This window comes from Cynocephalus volans, chromosome 17 (assembly GCF_027409185.1).
Source record: "Cynocephalus volans isolate mCynVol1 chromosome 17, mCynVol1.pri, whole genome shotgun sequence".
Classification (NCBI taxonomy): domain Eukaryota; kingdom Metazoa; phylum Chordata; class Mammalia; order Dermoptera; family Cynocephalidae; genus Cynocephalus; species Cynocephalus volans.
This window is the reverse complement of record NC_084476.1, coordinates 7,045,515-7,069,214: the sequence shown is the minus strand read 5'-3', so window position 1 is coordinate 7,069,214 and position 23,700 is coordinate 7,045,515. Positions and strand designations below refer to the sequence as shown.

General features: G+C 58.2%; 1 protein-coding gene across 1 annotated transcript in view; it reads right to left on the bottom strand.

Annotated features, from left to right (window-relative positions):
• The window catches only part of FIBCD1 (fibrinogen C domain containing 1), a 35,456-nt gene extending 12,184 nt beyond the window's left edge, over positions 1–23,272 (bottom strand). Inside the window, exons 1-4 of the mRNA XM_063082581.1 lie at positions 23,201–23,272; positions 9,821–10,300; positions 5,677–5,836; positions 5,044–5,180 (exon numbers count right to left, since the gene is read on the bottom strand). Coding sequence (XP_062938651.1) covers positions 5,044–5,180; positions 5,677–5,836; positions 9,821–10,300; positions 23,201–23,272 — 849 coding nt within the window. The remainder of the gene's footprint in view (positions 1–5,043; positions 5,181–5,676; positions 5,837–9,820; positions 10,301–23,200) is intronic.
• Positions 23,273–23,700: the final 428 nt, after the last annotated feature.

Below are 23,700 nucleotides of genomic sequence, written 5' to 3'. Positions count from 1 at the left end.
CGTGGAGACACAGTGGCCACTGAGGTCACAGTGGGTCCCCTGCTGCCACAGCCTCCAGGATGGGGAGGGCTGGCCACAGCTGCAGCCTCTGCAAGAAGGAGCCAATGTCCCATCATCTAGCGGATTCCCCAGTCCTGCTGCCTGACCTCCCCCAGCCCGGCTGGGGAGGCCCCGGGAGCTTTTCTTCTCTCCCTGAGCCTGACCCGCCGCCTTTGATGTTCTCCATGTGAGGGCAGGATTTTCCTCCCGCCTGGAGTGCTCAGGTGGGGAGGAAATGCAGATGGCAGGGAAGGGAGGGTTTCTCTCGCAGCGCAGCAGAGCCAATTAGAGGCACATTGGAACTGGCTGACCCCGCACGCAGGAAAACGGTCGCCCTGCAGAACCGGGTGTGGGCCACTTCATGCTCACGGTGTCGGGGGACGCGGAGCCCAGCTGATTTTATTCCCAGTCCCTGCTGTAGGAGTTACTGAACCGGACCTGATGCGTATGACCTCAGCCAAAGGGTCTGGCAATTAGGCCCTGGTGGCAGCGCTGCACCAGGCAGAGGCAGTGTGGCAGGGGGGACCCTTATGCTGATGTCAAGCAGACACCCTCCTTCCAACCACCCAAAACCTGCAACAGGCTCTGGCCAATCTGTTCCCCAGCCCTGCAAAGAGGCGGCACAGGGCACGGGGCCCGTCCCACTGGCCAGACAAGGAAGGGAACGCTCTGAGGAGGGATGTGCCCTGCCAGTCTCACACGGCCAGGGGCCAGATATGTCAGCAGCACGGAGCCACCATGGTCCCAAAACAAGCCGTGCCACCTCCCGGCCCCTCACCTTGGCTGCCCTCATCTGCTGACTTATCCATCCCCCCGCCAGGCTGGAGCTCTCTGGTCCTTCTTACCCCCTGTGTCTGGCACACAGTTGGTGCTCAGGGTTTGAACACAAGCATAAGTGAGGGTCCCCGTGTGACAGTTAACTCCACCGACGTGCACTAGCTGGACCTCAGGAGGCCTGGGTGCTGCCCTGGCCAGGCTGTTCACTTGCTGGGTGGCCTTAGGCAAATCTCTTGCCCTCTCTGAGGCTGGTCTGCTGGTCTCCTGGGATTGAAGGGGCGGCCTAGTGATGCAGGTGGGCATATAAACTGTGAAGTGCCCTTAGGTGGGCGGGGCTGCTGGGCCCATCCTTGCCCACTCGTCTGTCTGGGAAGCAGGCCCCGGTTGGCGGATCTCTGGGGGGACTGATCCAGGCACCCTGGCCTCCAGGCAGGACCATCAATGTTGGCACTCGAGGCCTGGCACTCTGGACATGGAGCCTAATGAGGATGGATGGTACCAGGGTCTGGAGGGGGGGCTGCCAGCTCCCTTCCAAACAACAATTGAGCTTCTGAGAGATTCTGTGTGGCAGGGAGGTGATCCTGACAGATGTCTGGAGGTACCTGGGAAAAGATTGCTTTTGACGGAAGCCCAAATGGATATTAACGTTTATTGGCCATGCAAGCATTTCTTGGACGAGAACGGCCTCTCCTCCAGAGCCCGGATCCAGGTGTCTGAGCGCCAGGCCCGATTGGGCTGCTGTCCCTCACTGAGTCCTCTCTAATCGCCCCTGAAGCCGGGGCCACGGGAACTACCCGCCTCCCAGCCCAAATCCTGATTGACTTCCCGGGAGACTGGCTTCAAGTCCATGCGAGCGGAAGATGCATGGCCTGCTCTGGCATCTCAGTCTTTCATTAAGCCTGTCCTAACCCTTAACTCTGATTTCTGGGTCCAGCTGGCACATTCTCGCTGATCTGCCCGCCAAGGGGTTCCCAGAGGCAAACGCCATAACTCAGACGTACTTGAAGTTAGGAAAACAAAAGAGCTTTTAACCCCCAGACATGGATCCAGTCCATTTAAAAGCTCTCCTCCCGAACCTGAAGACAGGTTTAGAGATATGTCTGTCTTTGGGGTCCTTGGGGGATTCTCGTCTGCTCTGTGCTGGCTCCTGACGCGGCAGGCTCTGCCCTGCGGGCGCACCTCGCCCTCCCCGCCCGCCTCTCGGGCCTCGCGTGCCTGGCTGCTGCTGGGGACGGCTGGCCCCTTTCAAAACTGACCTGGGTGGCCCTGACCCTTTCATCCCATGAGAGGCTCCCTCTCTCCTCTGCTCCTCGGTCACTTGTTTTATCTGATCTTAAACTCCTCCCCGACCTTTGTTGGCCTGGACATCGGTACACCAAAAATAGCCCACATCAAGTTCCTTGGTGAGAAACTGATGCCTCCTGCCAGCCTCCCCTAGTGCTCCAAGTCCAAAGTCGGAGACCAAAGAAACTGCTACCCGAGCACCCCTGGGAGCAGTGGACTTGCTCCTCCCACAGCTTCAGGTCCCCATTCCTGTTCACTGGACCCCCGTGGACTCCCTCTTGGTGGGGAGCTTGAGGAGGCCGGGTCATACACATCTTGGTCATGGTGGGGTTACCAATGCTGTGCCCTGGGTGTGGCTCATTGTCGGGAATAGTGACTGAACAGCTACCAGATTTCGTGCAAAATGCGCTGCAAGCATCTGGGAACAGAAGCCTAGGCTGGCCCCATGAAGTAGAATGTGGACATCTGTCTTTTGCGCTGTCCTTCCCCGTCTTCTGAGGTTTAGGGGAGGCACAGACGATTGCTACCATAGCTGCTAAAAGTGCCAGCTACTTGCAGGGCGGATCATAGGCATGTACAGGCCCCAACAGTCAGAAGCACGTGTGACTTCCAGTCTACAGCTGGGGAAGCCATGAAGCAGGGACAGAAGGACTCACCCCCAAACCGAGCCTGTGCCCCAGGCCCACACGGGTCTTGGTGGGGGGCATCCATTTAGCTGTGTTTAGCTGTGTCCAAGATTTGGTGGCAGCAGCCCTGGGGCACTGAGGTCCTTACCAGGCCAATCCCTGTCCTGGTCAGGGGGTCTCTGTTCCTGGCTGGGTGGCCCTGAGCTGGTTTCTCCAGCCTCCCAGTCTCTCTCGGGTGCATTCCTTTTCTGCTTAAGTCAGCTACTTTCCTTTACTTGCATTTAAGAGCTCTGAGTGACAAGCGAGTGTCCCCATTCCGCAGCTGAGGAAATCGAGGCTCAGAGAACTTAAGTAACTTGCCCAAGATCACACAGCAGGACTGAGAGTCACCTCTGGTTCTGTCTGCGGATGATGGGGCCCAAGCATGTAGCCTCCAGACTGTCCCCATCTCTGACAGAGGGACTGCATCACGGGCCTGTCAACCAAATGCGTGAAACGCCCCCTCCCCTCCTCTCTTCCCACTCTGCCCAAGGACGCGCACAATCGGGTTACGGCTCCTGCAGCACAGCTCTTATCCCATCCTTCCTCTCTCCAGCACCCTCCATAGCTCCCCAGTGCCTGTCCCAAACCCCGCAGCCTGGGGTGCTACCAGCCTCGCTTCATCTCTTCATGTGCCACACAGCCCATGCCGCGTGCTTTCTGGCTCCTGGAGCCTGGTTAACTTGCTCCCTCCTCCTGGAATAACCTCTTTCCTGAACACACCCAGAAATCCTACCCATCCTTCCAGACTCATCAGAAATGCCCCTTCTCTAGGAAGCCTGCACAGAGCCTCCTCCACCTCTGCTACGGTGACTCCTTCCACCCCCGGCCCCACAGACTCTGAGCTCCTCGGGAGGCTTCGGCTAGGAGCTTCCCACCTCTGCACGTCCCCAGTATCCAGGGGACAGCAGGTGCTCAAAGTGTCTGGTTGAAATTAAATGTGAAGCTGAGAATCCTGAAAGAGCTAGTTCTGCCGGTCATTGTCACTGGGTGTCCCTACTATAGCCAACTCAGGGAGGCTGAGCAGCTTTCAGGGTGGCACACAGACCTCCAGGGACAGTGGTGCAGGTTGTTCACTGCTCAAGGGCACCCAGCCCACGGGGCAAGGCTCTCCTCTGTTCCCCTCACCAAGCCCAGCACCCCAGAATACACAAAGAAAGGGATGTGCATTTTTAAAACGTGCACAAAATCACCCAATGGCCCATAATAGCCCCGCTGAGGCCAAACCCTAAGCCTGAGCCTCATGAGAGGGTCCGAAGCCCACCACTCGGGGGAGGGGGCCGCAAGCTCATTGCCCACTGCACTCCCCAGCTCTGCCGGGGTCAGCAACCCCCAGCACGTGGGGCAGCTCCTACCTGCTGTCTGTTTTTGCACAGCATGTGAGCCAAGAATACTTTGAACTTCTTAAATGGTTAAAAAAAAAAAAAGTCAAAAGAGGAATTTTAAAAATATCCTTTGAATAATATTTGAGGAAGAATACGCGAAAACTATGAAATTCAAATTTCGGTGTCTACAAGTAAAGTGTTATTGGCACGCAGCCAGCCCCTGCCTTTTCGTTTTGTCTGCGACTGTTTCCCCTATAGAGGCAGAGTCGGGCAGTTGCCACCGAGACCACTGGAGACATCGGAGGCGGGACTGTGAGCCTAGAATCTGTCCTCCCTGGGCCTGTGCAGACAGTGTGCGACCTGCTCTGGAAGGGGCTTCCAGCCGGCCTGTCTGTCCCACCACTGCCCCCAACTCCCAGCCCCGGAGAATTTCAGGGGGCACCCACAGCTGTCCTGCCCCTACCCTCTGGTGGTTGGCACATTTCATCGCTCCCATTTCCCACCCAGGCAGGAACCAGGAGGCGCAGGGATCCCCCCACCCCTCGCCAGGACACCGTCGGGCTCCCCCTTTGCCCTGCACTGGAACCACATGTTGAAGAACTCAACAGGTCAGGCGCCCACACGCATCAGCCCTGGACTTACATCAGCAGCAGGTGCCTGAGGCGCGCTCCATCCCAGCACCCAACGCTGACCGGCCCAGCACCCCTGGAGGACCACGGCTCGGGGGCTCAGAGTGCAGGGAGCACACGGTGGCCCTGACTGGCATCTGCCCCCCAGCAGGCCCCTCCAGGGGCAGCTCGCCAACTCCCCCTCCCCATGTCAGGCCAAGGCAGAGGGTCCCCGGGGCAGGCCCAATCCAAGGCAGGTGAGAGGCTGCTCACCCAGCTTCAGGTGTGTGGCCTCCTGGCCCCCCAGGGGCCTGCCCATCTGTCCGCGTGGCCCGGGAGACTCACCGTCCAGCCACCACCATCGGTGCGCATGTCGCAGTAGACCTGGAAGCCTGCGGGGTAGTGGGTGGGGAAGACCGAGTAAACGCCGTCGTCCTGCTGTCCACTCAGGAGGACGTCCAGACAGTCTCGGGGCCGAGAGCCTGAGACAGGGGAGGCTCATCAGGGTGGCTGTGGCCAGGCCCTGTGTTCCTGCCCACCCCCTCTGTCTGGAGCTGCCCCTGTCTGTCTCTGACTTGTCTGTCCACCTGGCAGTGTCATGTGGGCTCATGTGGGGTCAAGAGCACTGGCTGTGGAGTCAGACCTTGGCCCGGCCACTCCCAGGTGAGTCTGGGTGAATCACCCTCTCTGAGCCTCACTTTCTTCATCTGGAAAATGGGCTGAGAGAGGGGACCACGGGAGGGACAGCTGGGTGCTCCGAGCCGCCTGGCCTGCAGGAAGTCCTCAGTCACAGCATTGGTGTTTTTGATCCGAGGTGAGGGGTGGGGGGGGACGATGGAGGGACAGAGCCTAGGCCGCGGTGGCAGCAGGCTTGGGTGCTGGGTGGCTTGTTGCAGGGCAATCCTCATCCAAGGTCTCCCTGCTCCCCAGGGCTGGGCACCAAGTTACCAGAGGAAGGTGGCCCCTTCCCTCACTCACCGTTGGGGCAGCCCCGGGGCCGGGCTCCCCTGGAGGGGGCCCTCTGAAGATCAGCCTTGACGCGGGGCCGGCCCAGCCCCCGGTCCCTCTGCAGTGCATCCAGGACGTCGCTGACGGAGTTCACCAGGTGAGCCATGTGGCCTTGGCTCTCGGAGAGAAGCTGTCGAGCACAGGAGGTAAGCCCGGGGACACACAACATGTCACCTGCTGGATGGGCCCTCCCCTGAGGCAGGGGTGGGCTCTTGGCTTGATGGCAGCCCCCACCCTGCTCTGGCCCCAGGGTCCCTGTCCCAGGTGGTCTGACAGAGACTGCTGGTCTGGGACCTCAAGGGCTAAAGGGACCAGAACTCAGGAGGGAGGGGACAGGGTGGCTCCAGCAGGCATCTGCCACCCCTGCTGCCCCAGGCTTTGTTCTTTGGCCATTTCTGTGTGGTCAGCCTAGGTGAGAGGGAAGCTGAGGAGGGTGTGCGTGCAGGTAGAGGCAGCCCCGGCATCAGGCAGGCCTGGGTTCCACCCGGCTCATCCATGTGCCAGTTACATGGCTGTGGGCGTGTGCCCAAACTGAGCCTTGTCTCCTCATCTGGAAGTGGGGCTAACACCACCTCCCTGGCCACATTGCCGTGGGGACAGGTGACCACACATGGGAAGCACCCAGCATGGCATACCCGATACACCGAATTTGCATGGCACCTTCCAGGCTTTTCTGATCCCCAAGCAAGGTTACCAAGGAAGGGGTGACTGATCTGCATGTGACAGTGACAAACAGAGGGGTGTCCTGAGGCTCAGAGAGGTCACGGGGGCCTTTGTGCAGATCCCTGGGCTGCAGGCTGGGCCCAGGAACAGGTATACTCCCAAGCCCCACACGAACATCACTTTGAGTTTCTGTGGCTCTCTGATGCCCATGACCTCACCAGGCCCCCCACGTGCTGCTAAGTAGGACTTGAGGTTGTCATCTCCCTGTTACAAGTGGGGAAACTGAGGCCTGGAAGGAGCGGTCCCTGAAAGTGAATGATGGCCTGGGGACCAAGACTCAGGCCACTTCCCCAGGGCTGGCTCTCAGGAAGGGGACCCAGGTTGGGGATGAGGGTGGGCGTGAGGGTGGGCAGTGGTTTGGACAATTTGATTGTCTGGGTTTTGACTCCAATCCCCTCCCCCACTCGCTAGCTGCACGACCCTGGAAGAGCGATGGGATCCCTCCAGCTTCAGTTTCCTCTGAAAAGCAGGGTGATGAGAGCTGTTCTTCCGCCGGAGGGGATTCGCGACAGCCCGTGTTGGGCGCGTGCTCCCCAGTGTCACCTATTCTACGACTCCCACCTTCCCTCCATCACAGTCCAGGGGCTGGGAGCTCAACAAGTGCAGTGTGGTTCCAGGCGCCTCACGGCTGTGTCCACTGCCTGAGGGTCTGGGGACTGTCACCTCCCCACCCGAGCTCCAGGGGGATGAGGACCACACGGAGGGGGAGGCCTGTCACGGGCAGACTGCAGCCGGCCAGCAAACGAGTGTGGAGCCAGTTGGGTCTTCACACACCGAACCTGTCATTTGCCAGATAATAGCCCATTCGAGGAAGGAAAATAGAAATATACAATGGCGACACTTTACAAAATACGATTCTCCGCCCGTCCGGAGGCAGGGGCCCTGCAAAGCTTTTAGTCCCTGTCAGCTTCACCTCTGCTGAGCAGGTGATTCAGGGAGGGCTGAGGCCTGGGCAGGGGGGAGCAAGGTGGGCAGGGAGTGCCCTGGGCCCCACCGCAGGGTGCTGTAGACAGGCTCCATCTAAGAAGGGCACAGGCAGTCCCAGGGGGATGGGGAGGACCGTGGGCAGAAAACATCACTTGGTTAAATCACAGCCCATCCCTCTGAGTCTGAGGCGACACACTAGGGAAACTCAGGCTCAGCCCCCTCCCTTTTGCTAATGGGCAGGAAAGACCTCAGTTTAAATCAGCAAATGATTAAAGTTGAAAATGTACATATAAACATGCCCCGAATTAATGGGGAAGTCGGTCCCTGCTTGCCGAGCAGCACAGATGCATCGGGGAGGACTTGGCAGCTTTCAGAGGCTGTGAAATCCCAGTTTCTGTTTCTGGCCCTTCTTAGCTGTGTGACCAAGCTTCAGCTGGGCACTTCGCCACTCTGAGCCTCAGTCTGCCTCTCTGTAGAATGGGGTAATAAATGGACTCGCCTCCTGCAGTTGCTGGGCCGCAAAGTGCTTGTTAACACACGGTGTGGGCCCAGCATTCATACTGTAAAAGAGATTTTCAATGGTGGCCCCCCATAGGTTTAAATCCTAGTTCACAAACAATTTGCACCATAATAACAGGGAGATGCTGTTGGTGCAGATGGGAAGCATCTCCACAGCCAGATGCCAAAAGCTCCAGCATCCCCTCGGCATGAACCGTGTCAGCCTCATTTTATAGTGAGGAGACCCAGCCCAGAGAGAGGATATGACCTGCCCAAGGTCCCACAGCTGTACAGGTGGAGCCTGGACTGGATCCCAGCGCTGCCGACTCAAACCCTCAGGCAGAACCGCTCAGCTCAGCCTGGGCCAGCAGGCCTCAGGCGATCCTGTACGTGAGAATCACCCGGGGCGCTTGTTCAACTGCAGATTCCCACACACCCCCCAATGGGGTCCAGAGGTGGGGGATGAAGTCCAGGCACCTGCCTTCTAACAAGCACCCACAGTGATTCCAACCGGGCACAGGTTTGAGATGACAAACGCCAGATTGTTCAGATGGGACAGCTATGGGGATTTGGAGAGGAGTTAGGAGCGATGGCTGCCTGCCTCGGAATGACACGGAAAGACACACGGGCTTGGGAATCATCTGGAGTCAGTGGGTAATGAGTCAAATCAAACATTTTCTGAGAACTAAATATGTCAGGTGAGCTGTGGCACTCCTGGGCCCCTGAAAAGTTATCAGTCTTGCAGGAACAGCTCTACGCCTCTGCGTAGGTTGTGGAGTGAGTGGGGCGACTTTGAGACCCTTCCTCTCAAATCCTCCTCCCAGCTCTAAGGGGGAGCACGCGTGGGCCAGGCCTGAGCTGACCATGGGCTGAGCAATGGGGTGGCCCAGATCACGCAAGAGTCTGGGGGGCTTCCTGAGCCCTGCTGATGAGGCCTAGGGAAGCCACAGATGGAGGGGCAGCGGGAAGGCCGGCTAAACATCCCTTCCACCCTCCACCCTGGGTGGCAGAAGCGGCCTTTCCATCAGTCACCCAGACAGGGCGATGAGGACTGAAATTTCTCCAGCTGCAGCCTTCAGACGGAGGGAAAAGGCCCATTGCTCATGAGCTGTTGGGTGACCAGATGCCTGGTCATCTCAGGTGTCTGGACCTGGGGTGGGTGGAAGGGGCTGGGGCTGCTGGTGGGGGCAGGGGCTTGGCTTCTAGCCGCTAAGGATCTGAGTCACATGTGCCTGGCACATGGCTGGAGGCCGGGAAGGGCACTAGGGGGTTGGATCTGGCCACAGTATCCAGGACAAATCACCACCCCCTTCTGGGCCTCAATTTTCTGTTCTGGAAAATGGAGGCAGATGAGATGACCTTAAGTCCCTGATCCAATGAAGGAGAAACTTCTTTCTGGTGCTGCAGGCATGGTCTCGGAGCCAAGGAGAGGAGCTCTTCACCCAGCCCCACCCAGCGCTGGCTGGAACCTGGCTTGGCCTGAGACAGGGGTGGGGAGTGTGGAGGGGGTTTGGGACAGGCTGAGGGTCTGGTTGGTCTCCCTCAACTGGCCTGGTGGCACTCACCAGCCACAGGACCTTGAGCAAGTCACAGTCCTTCTTTGAGTCTCTATTGGCTAATGATGGGGGCTATGCCCTACCTCTCCTGCATCTTGGAGCACTTGGGAAACCCCTGGAGCCCTGGATTTGACCTGACCGATGGATGCCATAGGGTCACCAGGAGAGTGTGCAGGAGAAAAACTGAATTTGAGTCCTGGCTCCCAGTAGCTGTGTGGCCTTGGATGAGAGACTTCACCTCTCTGAGCCTCACTGGATCATGTGTAGATGGCAAGAGCAGTAGCCCCCAGTCCTGGGCACTTAGGGATTAAGTGAAGCCGTGGACATCAGGCACCTGGCACAGGGCCGGCACGTGGTGGCAGCAACCCCCGCCTCCACCAAGCCTCTGCGGCGCAGACCCCAGCCCTTACCTGGATGAGGCGGCCCTGCTCGCTCTGCAGGGCGCTGAGCCCCTGGCCTAGGGCACCGTGCCCCTTGTGCAGCCCCACGCACTCTGCCTGCAGCTCCGAGGCCCGGGCCAGCAGCCGGGGCAGCTGCTCTGCCAGTGTGTCCAGCAGCTCCTGCTCCCGCTCGCCCGCCGGCCGCGGCTGGGTCTGGTGCTCGGTCAGCGCCCGCAGCACTGAGGCCTGGGCACCCTCCAGGCGAGCGAAGCCATCAGCAAGGTCGGGGCAGCGCGGGTCGATGAGGATGCTGAGGCGCGAGCTGTCGGCCCGCTCCACGGTGACCAGCGCACTGTTGGCGCCAGCGGGCCCGGTGCTGACAACAGGTGGGGGCGCCGTGCCTGGTGCATGGGCATGGTTCAGGAAGAGCACGGCGCCGGTGACAGCCACAGCCAGCAGCACAGCCAGGGACAGCAGCACAGTGCACAGTACGTAGCCGCAGCTTGGTCGCTACAGGCAGCCCAGACACACGGCCATGGAGACAGACAGATGGACGAACAGAGAAAGTAGGACAGGCGTTAGAGGTGGACCCAGGCCTCCAGCTCTGCCCAGGGAGACTTTGCGAGGCCTGAACAAGGCTCAGAGGACCTGAGGGGATGAATACCTGGGGTCTTGGGGAAGGGAGTCAGAGAGGGGGACAGGGTCCCAGAGGGGAGAGACACAGAAGAGATGCAGGGAGATGCAGGGAGACAGAGATGGAGAGGATGCAGCAGGGAAACTGAGGCAGAGAGATGGGGAGACTGAAGGAGAGCCTTCCCTCCCGCTGCCCCATCCTGCCCAGTGCAGGCGCAGTGACTCTCAGCCACTCGTGTGTGCAGCCATGTGGCCCCCCATGGAGCCCCTGCCCTGGCACAGTCAGCGCTGGAGGTGATGTCTCTCACTCTACAGCCTGACAGGCCCAGGCTCAGGTCCCTGCACTGCCATTGCTTACAGTGTGACCTCACCTCTCTGAGCCTCGGTTTCCTCACCTCTAACATGGGGCATAATGTCACCCACCTCTTACATATCGGTACCCGCCATGTGGACTCAGGAAGAGGGAACTGTCATGGTGACGGTGATGATGCTAAAGGTGGTCATGCTGTCACAGGGAAACAAGTGTTCTGCAGTAGTGAGCACCTGTCACCGTAGGTCCCCTCCAACCTGGAGCCCCCATGTCCCATGGGTCCCACGGCCTCTGGTGTGCTCTGGCTGTTCTCCAATCCCTACGCACACTAGGGCCACCTGAACACCTCCTCTCCCCCTTTCCTTTCCCACTTCATGGAGAAGGCCCCTGGCAGGACAAACACCAAACAGTGGGACAGAGTAGCTCTAAGGCCACCTGGAGAAGGGGCCTGCCTCCCTCTGACAAAGTGAGGGCTCAGACAGCGGGTGGCTGTGACTCCAGAGCAGACAGTATCTCAAAACAGGGAAGGGATGGAGGCGGGACAGGTGTGGTGAACACTGCGTCTGGGGCTGGGCCATTGTAGTGGGGGCCAAACCACAAAGGAAGCCAGAGCCTAAGCACAGCTTGTAATTCAAGGAGGTGCTGTGATGTAGCAGCAAATGCTTGGAGGCCCAGATTCACGGGACTGAATCACTCGCAGCCACTGAGCATTTCACACATGGGGAAACTGAGGCCAAAAGAGGGCAAGGGGCTTGCCCAGAATCACACAGCAAATTAGAAGCAGAGCTCAGATTGGGCCCCAAGCCTCCTACCTTCCTCACTGAATTTCCTCAACTCACACATTTTCCCCACATTTTCTGAATTCAAGATGCATCTTGAAGTGAGTTAGTACATTAAAGCACTGGAGCCGCGCCTGACACACTGTGCAATAAATATTAGTAGCTTTTATTATCTCATGATCGATGTGCACAGAGCATCTGGAGGAGGGTTTTTTCCCCACCCCAAGTGTTATTTCTGGGTGTCGCTGATGCTGGGATGCACCTCGCCTTTTTCTCACATTTTAACCTCCCCGATATCGAGGGACGTCTCACAACTGTCACTGACAGTTTACTTGCTTTCTCAGTGATACGTGGGACAGCGAGCGATCCTCTGACATCACCACGGCTTACTGAGAAAACACGGCAGAGCACACAGCTTCTTTTCCGTAAATTCAAATGCTACAAGTAACTCCTGATTCTTACTTGGCTCCCGAGGGGGTTGGGGTCGGGGTGGGGTGCAGGTGGACAGGCAGACCCCCCAGGAACGGATCTGTTCTGTTGTCAAGAGGAGGGACAGAGTTCCTTGGCCTCCCCTGCAGTCATGATGCTGCCGGGACTCAGTGCTCCGCACCTACCCAGACCTCTTGGGGGACACATCCATGCTGGCTCCCCTCATCGAGACGATTTACTCCAGCCAGACTCGGACGCATGACAGTTCCCCACTGGCTCTGCTCAGGCTGCTTCCTCGGCAGGGAGCCCGCCTTCCCTGCTTCCCTGGACTAACTGGTCCTCTTCCTTCTGGCTCAGCTGGTCGTCTCTTCCTCCAGAAAGCCTTCCTTGACTGTCTCCTCTCTCCTCCCCGCAGCTTGGAGGGGCTCTTCCTCTGTGCCCACCCATGACGGACAGACGGTCACCACCTTTGACGTTATTCATTCAGTCATTCAAACATCCATTCAACATTCACTGGGTCTCCCCATGAGCCAGGCTCTAGGCCAGTCCCTGAGGAGGTCTCCGTGGATGAATCCGACCCAACCCCTGCCCTGTCCATGTCCCATGGACTGTGACTCATAACTTCCTTGGGGCACTAATCCCTCTGGGAATCTGAAGAAAGCTGTGGACAAAATTTCTGGGAATTCCGGGGCTGGTGAACCCCAAGTCCAGGAAACCTGCCCTGGACCATGAGCCCCCCCAAGGGTGGGGACCTGCTCCCTGCCTGGCACAGAGCAGTCCTGACGGCTGGTTGCTGAATTGATGGACAGTAAAGGGACAGAGGAAGGAAGAGCAGATGGACCAGGTCGTGTCTCCAGCTGGCACAGGAGGAGGTGGAGGCGTTCCTGGGGCCTTCAGTGCCCAGCAGGTCAGAGGCTCCTGACCTCCCTGCTGAGCCCTGAACCCTGAGCAGGGCTGCCCCTGACCTGTGCCCACTCCGAATGGTGTTGCTCAAGATGAACGCAACTTCAGGGCCATCCCAAGCTCCCAGCCACCTGTGGGTCAGCAGTTTACACAGGTGGGTCCCCCATTACTGCCACCACTCTTTGGGCACGTACATGTTTCCACCACTGAGATCTCCAGGCAACCCATGCAGTGGGTGCTATGGTTGCATCCATTTTGCAAATGGGAAAACTGAGGCTCAGAGAGCAGAAGACTGTTGCCCAAAGTCACACAGGGGACAAGCAGAGAAGCTAGCATCTGAATCTAGGGCTGGGTGACTCCGGACTTGCATCTATGCCAGGGCTGCTTGCTGAGCCGTCCTGCAGTGTCCCTTCCTCTCCCTAAAGTACGGCTGTGTCAGCAAGTCAATCCCTGTCATGCCCATTCGTGGAACCCATCGGGACACACCTTGCCTGGAGCAGCTCAGAGTGGCGGCATCAGACTGTGTAGCATTAAGGTCCCCCAGCTGGCAAGGCTGGGGCTGGCTTGGCACAGCTCCCCTGTGGGTCTCCAGCACCCCAGCCCTATTGGGCACCCTCCTGCCACTCACATCCCTCCCTGGTGGGAAGGCAGAGGGCACAGAGGAGGGGAGGGGCTCGAGGAAGCAGCAGGGGGTCCCCTAGAGGCAGGGGGACAAGAAGCTTGGAGATGAAACAGGGCACTCAGCAGAGGAGAATTAGTCTTCAGAGATCACCTTAAAGATGAAGTACTGTTCGCTTTTATAGGCTGTCGTTTACGTGCCTCGCAAAGAAATCTGCCAGGATAATAAGGGGGGTTTGGGGCTGCAAACAGCCTGACTGAGTGAGCCCCAGCACTGGAGCTTACTAATCAGCCCTCAGCCATGGCAGAGCGGGGTGCGCACCTTGGGGTGTGCAGGGCGGGGAGGGTGCACGCAGAGCCCACACCTGCCAAGAACAAGGCATTCCAGGCCATGGGCGTGAGAGAAGCCGGGTTCGAGGCCCCTACCTTCTGCCACTACCTCCCTGTGTGAGCTCCTTGCTGGAGGATGTGGCTTCGTTCCCTGTATGACTCCCAGTGCCAGCCCAGGGTCCAGGAAACCCAGGCCAAAGAGAGGACAAGAGGGGCCTGAGCCAGTAGGGAGGCAGGAAGCCCCAGAGGTGCCCCAATTGGACGTGACATCTGTCCAGGCTACCTCCTCTGAGTGCTCAGCCTCCAGAGGCGGCCGTGGGGATCTGGAGGAGAAAGAGGGCTCAGGAGGAGGGGAGTCAATGCCAAGGGGCTGTCAGGCAGTCCTGCCCGGCGGCACACTCTGCTCTTCCTGGCTTTCTGCGGGAGCTGCTCACAGTGCTCCCCTGGGTGGACTGGGGCCACACCGCTTGGATGACAGTAGGAGGAAGAAAGTCTCCCTCCAGGGGGAGGCCAGGCAAGGTTAGATCCAGGTGGGAACCACTTTCGGCCCCCCACCCCCCTCTCCTAGGAGCACCCCAGCCGAAGGCAGGACAACTGCTCATCGTGATGGAGACACACATGCTGTAGGGCTTTGAAGTGGGAAAACCAAGGTGGGTCACATGCTCTCACAGAGCCTTGTGCGTGGTGGGCTCATGGGGTCAGCAAGGAGGGTGTGCAGCCCAGAGCCTGCCCCTGCCCAGAGCCCCTGGGGGGTTCCTCCTCCCTGGCGCCCACCTCTGCTCCTCCCACTGGGCAGACAGTTCTGAACTTGGGCTGAACTCTGAGTCCCTGGGTCTGGTGGGGGTAGGGGTCCAGGAGGCCCCCTGGAGGGGCTGGTTGTTCTGCTCACAATTCTGGGGTCCCGGAGACAGGAGGAGAGTCAGGGTCTGCAGGTTTGTTCTATGAGTTCTGAGCAAGAGACCCTGTCCCACTGGGGCTTCTTAAATGGAACCCATGTGGAGGGGCATCTGGAGCCGTGGGCCACTGGGAGGGTCCCAGGTCCACTGGCTAAAAGTGTCCAGTGGGACAAAGAGGGCACAGGGAGTTGCTGGGGTCCGCCCTCCCTGAAAGTCTCACACACACACACACACACACACACACACACACACACACACACACACAGCTCTCACACACACAGCTCACACACACACACAGCTCACACACACACACACACACGCACACACACACAGCTCGCACACACACACACACGCACACACACACAGCTCACACACACACAGCTCACACACACACGCACACACACAGCACACACATACAGCTCACACACACACACACAGCTCTCACACACGCACACACACACAGCACACACACACACACACAGCTCACACACACAGCTCACACACACACACAGCACACACACAGCTCACACACACACACAGCTCACACACACACACACACGCACGCACAGCTCACACACACACACACAGCTCACACACACGCACACACACAGCACACACATACAGCTCACACACACACACAGCTCTCACACACGCACACACACACAGCACACACACACACACAGCTCACACACACAGCTCACACACACACACACACAGCTCGCACACACACAGCTCACACACACACACAGCTCACACACACAGCACACACACAGCTCACACACACACAGCTCACACACACAGCACACACACAGAGAGCACACACACACAGAGAGCACACACACACAGCACACACACAGCTCTCACACACACGCACACACACACAGCACACAGCTCACACACACACAGCTCACACATACACACACAGCTCACACACACACACTCACACACACACAGCACACACACACAGCTCACACACACACAGCTCACACACACACACACAGCTCACACACACACACAGCTCACACACACACACACAGCTCACACAGCTCACACACACACAGCTCACACACACACACAGCTCACACACACACACACAGCTCACACACACACAGCTCACACACACACACACACAGCTCACACACACACAGCTCACACACACACACACAGCACACACACACACAGCTCACACACACACCACACACACACAGCTCACACATACACACACAGCTCACACACACACACACAGCTCACACACACACACACACACAGCTCACACACACACACACTCACACACACACACAGCACACACACACACAGCTCACACACACACACAGCACACACACACAGCTCACACACACACACCACACACACACACACAGCTCACACATACACACACAGCTCACACACACACACACAGCTCACACACACACACAGCTCAAACACACACACAGCTCACACACACAGCTCACACACACACACACGCACAGCTCACACACACACACGCACACAGCTCACACACACACACACGCACAGCTCACACACACACACACACAGCTCACACACACACACGCACACACACACGCACACACACACAGCACACACACATACAGCTCACACACACAGCTCACACACACACAGCACACACACACACAGCTCACACGCACACACGCACAGCACACACACGCGCACACACACAGCACACACACAGCTCACACACACAGCACACACACACACACGCACACACACACATGCACACACACAGCACACACACACAGCACACACACAGCACACACACACACACACAGCTCACACACACACAGAGAGAGCACACACACAGCTCTCACACACACGCACACACACAGCACACACAGCTCACACACACACGCACACACGCACACACACAGCACACACACATACAGCTCACACACACACGCACACACACAGCACACACACACACAGCTCATACACACACGCACACACACACATGCACACACAGCTCACACACACAGCTCACACACACACACGCACACACACAGCACACACACACACAGCTCACACACACACACACACGCACACACACAGCACACACACACAGCTCACACACACACACACACGCACGCACAGCTCACACACACACACACAGCTCACACACACGCACACACACAGCACACACATACAGCTCACACACACACACACAGCTCTCACACACGCACACACACACAGCACACACACACACAGCTCACACACACAGCTCACACACACACACACAGCTCGCACACACACAGCTCACACACACACACAGCTCACACACACAGCACACACACAGCTCACACACACACAGCTCACACACACAGCACACACACAGCTCACACACACACACAGAGAGCACACACACACAGCACACACACACAGCTCTCACACACACGCACACACACAGCACACAGCTCACACACACACAGCTCACACATACACACACAGCTCACACACACACACTCACACACACACAGCACACACACACAGCTCACACACACACAGCTCACACACACACACAGCTCACACACACACACACACAGCTCACACAGCTCACACACACACAGCTCACACACACACACAGCTCACACACACACACACAGCTCACACACACACAGCTCACACACACACACACAGCACACACACACACAGCTTACACACACACACAGCTCACACACACACCACACACACACAGCTCACACATACACACACAGCTCACACACACACACACAGCTCACACACACACACACACACAGCTCACACACACACACACTCACACACACACAGCACACACACACACAGCTCACACACACACACAGCACACACACACACACACAGCTCACACACACACACACAGCTCAAACACACACACAGCTCACACACACAGCTCACACACACACACGCACAGCTCACACACACACACGCACACAGCTCACACACACACACACACGCACAGCTCACACACACACACACACAGCTCACACACACACACGCACACACACGCACACACACACAGCACACACACATACAGCTCACACACACACACAGCACACACACACACAGCTCACACGCACACACGCACAGCACACACACGCGCACACACACAGCACACACACACAGCTCACACACACAGCACACACACACACGCACACACACACAGCACACACACACAGCACACACACACAGCACACGCACACACACAGCTCACACACACACACAGAGAGCACACACACAGCTCTCACACACACGCACACACACAGCACACACAGCTCACACACACACGCACACACGCACACACAGCACACACACATACAGCTCACACACACACGCACACACACAGCACACACACACACAGCTCATACACACACGCACACACACACATGCACACACACAGCTCACACACACAGCTCACACACACACGCACACACACAGCACACACACACACAGCTCACACACACACACACGCACACACACACACAGCACACACACACAGCTCACACACACACAGCACACACACACACAGCTCACACGCACACGCACACACACAGCACACACACACGCACACACACAGCACACACACACAGCTCACACACACAGCACACACACACACACGCACACACACACATGCACACACACACAGCACACACACAGCACACACACACACACACAGCTCACACACACACACAGCTCACACACACAGAGAGCACACACACAGCTCTCACACACACGCACACACACAGCACACACACAGCTCACACACACACGCACACACGCACACACACAGCACACACACATACAGCTCACACACACACGCACACACACAGCACACACACACACAGCTCATACACACACGCACACACACACATGCACACACACAGCTCACACACACAGCTCACACACACACACGCGCACACACAGCTCACGCACACACACACACGCACACACACACAGCACACACACACACGCACACACACACATGCACACACACAGCTCACACACACACGCACACACACACGCACACACACAGCACACACACATACAGCTCACACACACACAGAGCTCACACACACACACGCACACACACACAGCACACACACACAGCTCACACACACACAGCACACACACACAGCTCACACACAGCACACACACACAGCTCACACACGCACACACACACACACACAGCTCACACACACACACACAGCTCACACACACACACGCACGCACACACACAGCACACACACACACACGCACACACATACACACACACACACACACACAGCTCCTGGCCTCTCAATTCCACTGAGGCCCAAACCAGGATCTCTCCACCCCAAACCTGAGCCCTCCTGAGTGTCCCAGCCCAGTGATGGCACCAACCCCCCCCAGCTGCCCCCTCCAAAGCTGGCATCTCTCTGGGCTCCCTCCTCACCCCCCACATCCAGCCAGTCACCCAGCTCTGTCAACTCTACCTCCTTGAAGCCCCCTTTGCCTTCTGTCCCCAGTCCCCAGCTCTTGCCTGGGTCAGGGCCCCATCCTCTCCCTCTAAATCACTGTGACCACCTCCTTGCTGCCTCCCAGCCTCACCAACGCATTCTCCACATGGCAGCCAAGGACACCTCCCAAAAGCAAGGCAGACCAGGACATTGTCTGTTTAGACCCCTCCAGGGCTGCCAAGGCCTCAGGAGTAGGTCCTGCTGGTCCCTTCAGCCAAGGGCACCCGCAGCTCAGCTCCTGCTGGCCCCAAAAGTACAGACGAGGCACATGCTGTTCCCTCCCCAGGGATCTCTCCAGCTGCACCTGACTCTCAGCTTAAACCTCACTTCCTCCAGGAAGCCCTCTCTGTGTCCCAGCCGCACCACTGGCTAAACAGTGGTCAGCGGAAGAGGGGCTCCAAGACAGCAGGACAGGCGGTCCTTGCTTTGCAGTCACCTATGGGCCTCTTCCCCCCTGTTTCACCCTCCTCCTCCCACCCCAAGCCTACCACAGTGACCTCAGCCCAAACCCAGGGAACGGGAAAAAAGACGCACATATCTTTCTCCTTGGAGGACCCATTGTGGTTTGCAGTAAGACCTGACTTGTGAGGCTGTTCCCGCATGAGACTCCAAGATCCCTGCGGCACAGACTGTTTCCTCAGGCTGTATCTCCTAGCAAAAGGTAGGGACTCTATAAATAGACATTGAGTAAATTTAATGCAGCAGGGATTTAGGTTAGACATAAGGAAGAACTTCCCAAAGAGATTGATTGACTTTTTCTTTCTGGAATGCTTTTAGAAGTTTCAAAAGCATCAAGAGATACCGCCTGGGTTGGGTCAGATGTTGACCTCCCTGAGGAGGAGTGGGGGGCCAGAAGTGGGGTGACTTGGGGGTTGCTCAGAAACAAAGCCCCCACCCCAACAGAAGGAGACAGTTACAGGGTGACTTCCTGCCCCACCCTCCAGGACTAGAAGAACCATGTCTATTTCTAGATCCTTTTATCTGAGTAACTCCAAACTCCTGACAAATACCATTTCTCTATCATCCCCTGCCCGTCGGCAGGAAAGCCGCCTTCCTTGTGAGGGAGAGAAAGTCAAAGTCAGCAACTTGTCCAAGGTCACCCAGTAAACAAGATGCTGAGGCTGGGACAGAGCACACCCAAGGTAGTCCCCAGAAACGGCAACACTTGGACATAAATCCTTCATTGGCAGTGGGTGTTGGGAGTGCCCTGAGAACCACTCAGCCCAGATGCCAGAGCCCTCAGTTTCCTCATCTGTCAAATGGGTTAATCTTCTCTGCCGCCAGCCTCCTAGGGCGGTTGTGACTAAGAAATGAGAGATGTGGGGGTGAAACCAACTGGTGCTCAGAGTGTGGCATTGGTATTACGCTCCTGGAGGAAGTGCCCTGATAAAGAACCTCGGCCAGGTCCTTCTGGTAGGAGCTGGATGTTCAGATGGCTTTCCCTGGTGGCCAGAGGGAAGATCAGGACACTGACAGCCTATGAAAGGGGACAGGCTGCTTTGAGAACCATCCTCATGGGTGCACAGTGCTTCGCAGTTTGCAAAACACACCAGTAGTTCTCTTGACCCTTATGACAGCCCTTGTGAACCGAGGAGGAAGCAGGGATTGCTATTCCCAGAGAGAAGGAGTAAGATACCCAGAGCCACACACCATGTCAACGGCCAAGAGGAAACTGGAAGTAAGAAAGGAGAGAAGGCTTGGCCAGAGCAGAGCAAGCCCGGAGGGAACCAGGAGGTCGAGGCTCTCTCTTCTGACGGTGGGCACAGGAAAGGCCTTGCCTCTTGTCTGAAGCTTCAAACAAGCCTGGGGCTGGCCTAGGGAACAGCCTGTCTATATGCTGGGTCACCAAACAGGGTGGGGAAGTAAGAGGGGTGTCTGGTATTGGCCCAGGCTTCTGGAGCCACGGCCCCTGGCTGCTGCTTCTGATGCCAGGGGCAGAGCAGCTGAACTCTGGCCTGGTGGCAGCTGGAAGCTGTGCCCCCAGGGAGCAGCAGAGGGAGGCTGGGCCTGGCCCAGGAGGCTTTGAAGCCACATTTCAAACAGATCCCCCAGAAGCCACCCCCCTTGAGACAGAGAAGCGCTTGCTGGCTCCTCTCCTGAGGCTCCTCCTGGCTGAAGCTTCATGCAGTTTAATTCAGCAAATGGCCCTCAGCTCCCAACCTGAGCTGCCTGGAAGGAATGGAGCCTGGGCCCAGGAGAGACCCAGAGATGGGGACCTAGAAGGAGCGTGTGTCCAAAGGGGACTCCTAATGGAGGGACTCAGGGCTCAGGGACAAAGCAGTGAGATAAAGCAGCTGAGTTCACAGGCTAAATGCTGCCAGGACTTAGAGACATGGCCATCGGGCATCAGGGAAGGCTTCCCGGAGGAGGTGGCAGCATTTGAGCTGGGTTTTGGAGTATATGTAGGGTGTCGCTGGATGAAGGGGTGTGTGTGCCTATGTTGGGGAGGCTGAAGGAGCCAACACGATGAGACAGCAAAGACCTGGAAATGAGACAACCTAGTGTGGAGCCCACAGTTAACAAATGACAAGCAGCCAGTACCTCTGAGGGGGCTAATGGGAAGGGAGACCGGCCAGGCTGGGGATGGCCCTGGAGGACAAGCCCAGAAGTTGAGACTGCTCTTGCTAAGGGGGAGAAAGTCAGATCTCAACAGGAGGGAACCTGTCATCTGGGGACAGCTTAAGTGGAGACCTGACCTAATAGTGGGGATAGACCACCTCTGAGAGGCAATGGAAGAGGCTTGGGGTTAGACCCAGGTTTTGGTCCTCGATCTCCTGCCAACATGCTGTTGACTTGGGCATGTTCTTCCACCTCTCTGATCCCTGGTCTATGATGTGGGAGTGTGACCCCTGACTAGCCCCCAGACTGCTTCAGGAAGTGAGGTAGTGCAGATGAATGGGAAAGGGCTTTGCAAACTGTTGAGGGCTGGGTCCCCACGCCCTGGCAGTGTCACTCCAGAAAGAATGAGCAGGCTGCAGCTCCTGAGAGCCAGGGCCTGCCAAGGCCCGCCCCTGCCACCCCCCTCTTGCCGCTGCAAACACGAACTGTTCCTTCCCCAATGACATCTGTCTGGGAGAAATTTAAAATTTAAAACGGGCAGCCCCATTATCTCCTCTCCTTGGCGAGCGGGCCTCCTCATCTCACCCGCTTGCCCTAGTCCCTTGGCAGCCCAGCTGGGGGCAGCCCCGGGGCTGCCTCAGCTTCTCGACTCCAGTCCCCCACCAGCCAGCCCTGCGCTCTGTCCTCACCCCTTCCAGTGCACAGCCCTAGGCACCCCCCAATCCCCCTGTCCACTGCCCCTGAAGAGGCAGCAGTTAGGGAGGAACGAACCAGCCCTGGAGCACTCAGACCAGGGTTCAAATCCCAGCAGAGCTGCGTGGCCTCGGGCAGGAGCCGACCCTCTCTGAGCTTTGCTTTCCTTGTCTCAAAGTCAGAGAATCACAATAGCCAACGTCTTACAAGGGATGAATATTTATTGATACCCTACTCTATGCAGGGTCCTGCTAAAGAGGGGAGGCTTCAGAGGAGATCCAGGGAGTCAGGTCCTGGTCCTGGCGATCAGGTTAATGTGCCAGATGCCTGGCACAGGGTGGCACCCAGAGTGGGGACTTTGTAAGTGGTTAAGATGCCCGTTGTAGAGGTGAGGAAGCGGAGACAGCAAGGGGAGTGATCTGTCTGTGGTCACACAGCGCACTGTAGGTCCCCTACTGCCTCGGCACACGCGTGCACCAGGGGTCTCTGCTGGGGGGGAGGGGGGCGAGGGACCCGGCCCGCAGCGCGTGTGGCTCCTGCAGGGGCGCCACCCGCCTCCGAATCCCGAGTTCCAGACTCGCTGCGGGAGGAAGAGAGGTGGGCGCCCGCACCGGGCCTCCGGAGCCTCGCAGGGGTGCGCCCCAAACTCCAGCCCTCGCACTGGGGTGCCCGCCCCGCCGGCCCGAGCGGCCCGCACCTCGCCAGCCCCTGGGCCCTCGTGTCCCCGCGCCCGCTTGTACCTGCGGCTTGTCGCGCGGCCGGTCCTCAAGTTGGGAAGCGCCGCCCATGGTCTTCCAGCGGTCGTTGACCATCTTCCGGCAGGACCGGCGGGGGCGCCGGCCGAGGCGCGCCGCTGCGGAGCGCACAGGCGGCGAGGTGGGCGCGGGCGCGGGGCACGCTGTGCCCGCCGGGTCCCCGCCTCGGCGCCCCACGCCCGGGCGGCCCGGGAGCGGGCGGGCGAGTGCGCGCGCGGGGCTGTGCGGTGCGAGCGGGAGCGGGAGCGCGGGGCCGCCGCCGCCTGCCCGCCGCCGCCTCCGCCGCCTCCTCCGCGCTCTCCGAGTCCTTTTCGTCTCGGACGCTCTTTGCCTTTTCTTGCTCCCTCGGCCTCCCCCGACGCACACGCGCACGCACGGCGCGGACCTCGACAGTCACCTCCACCTCCCACAAGGCCGAGATCGGGGAGGCGGAGCCGGCCCCAGACCACCCGCTCCCGGAGGGGCCCGACGAGCCCCGGCGGCGC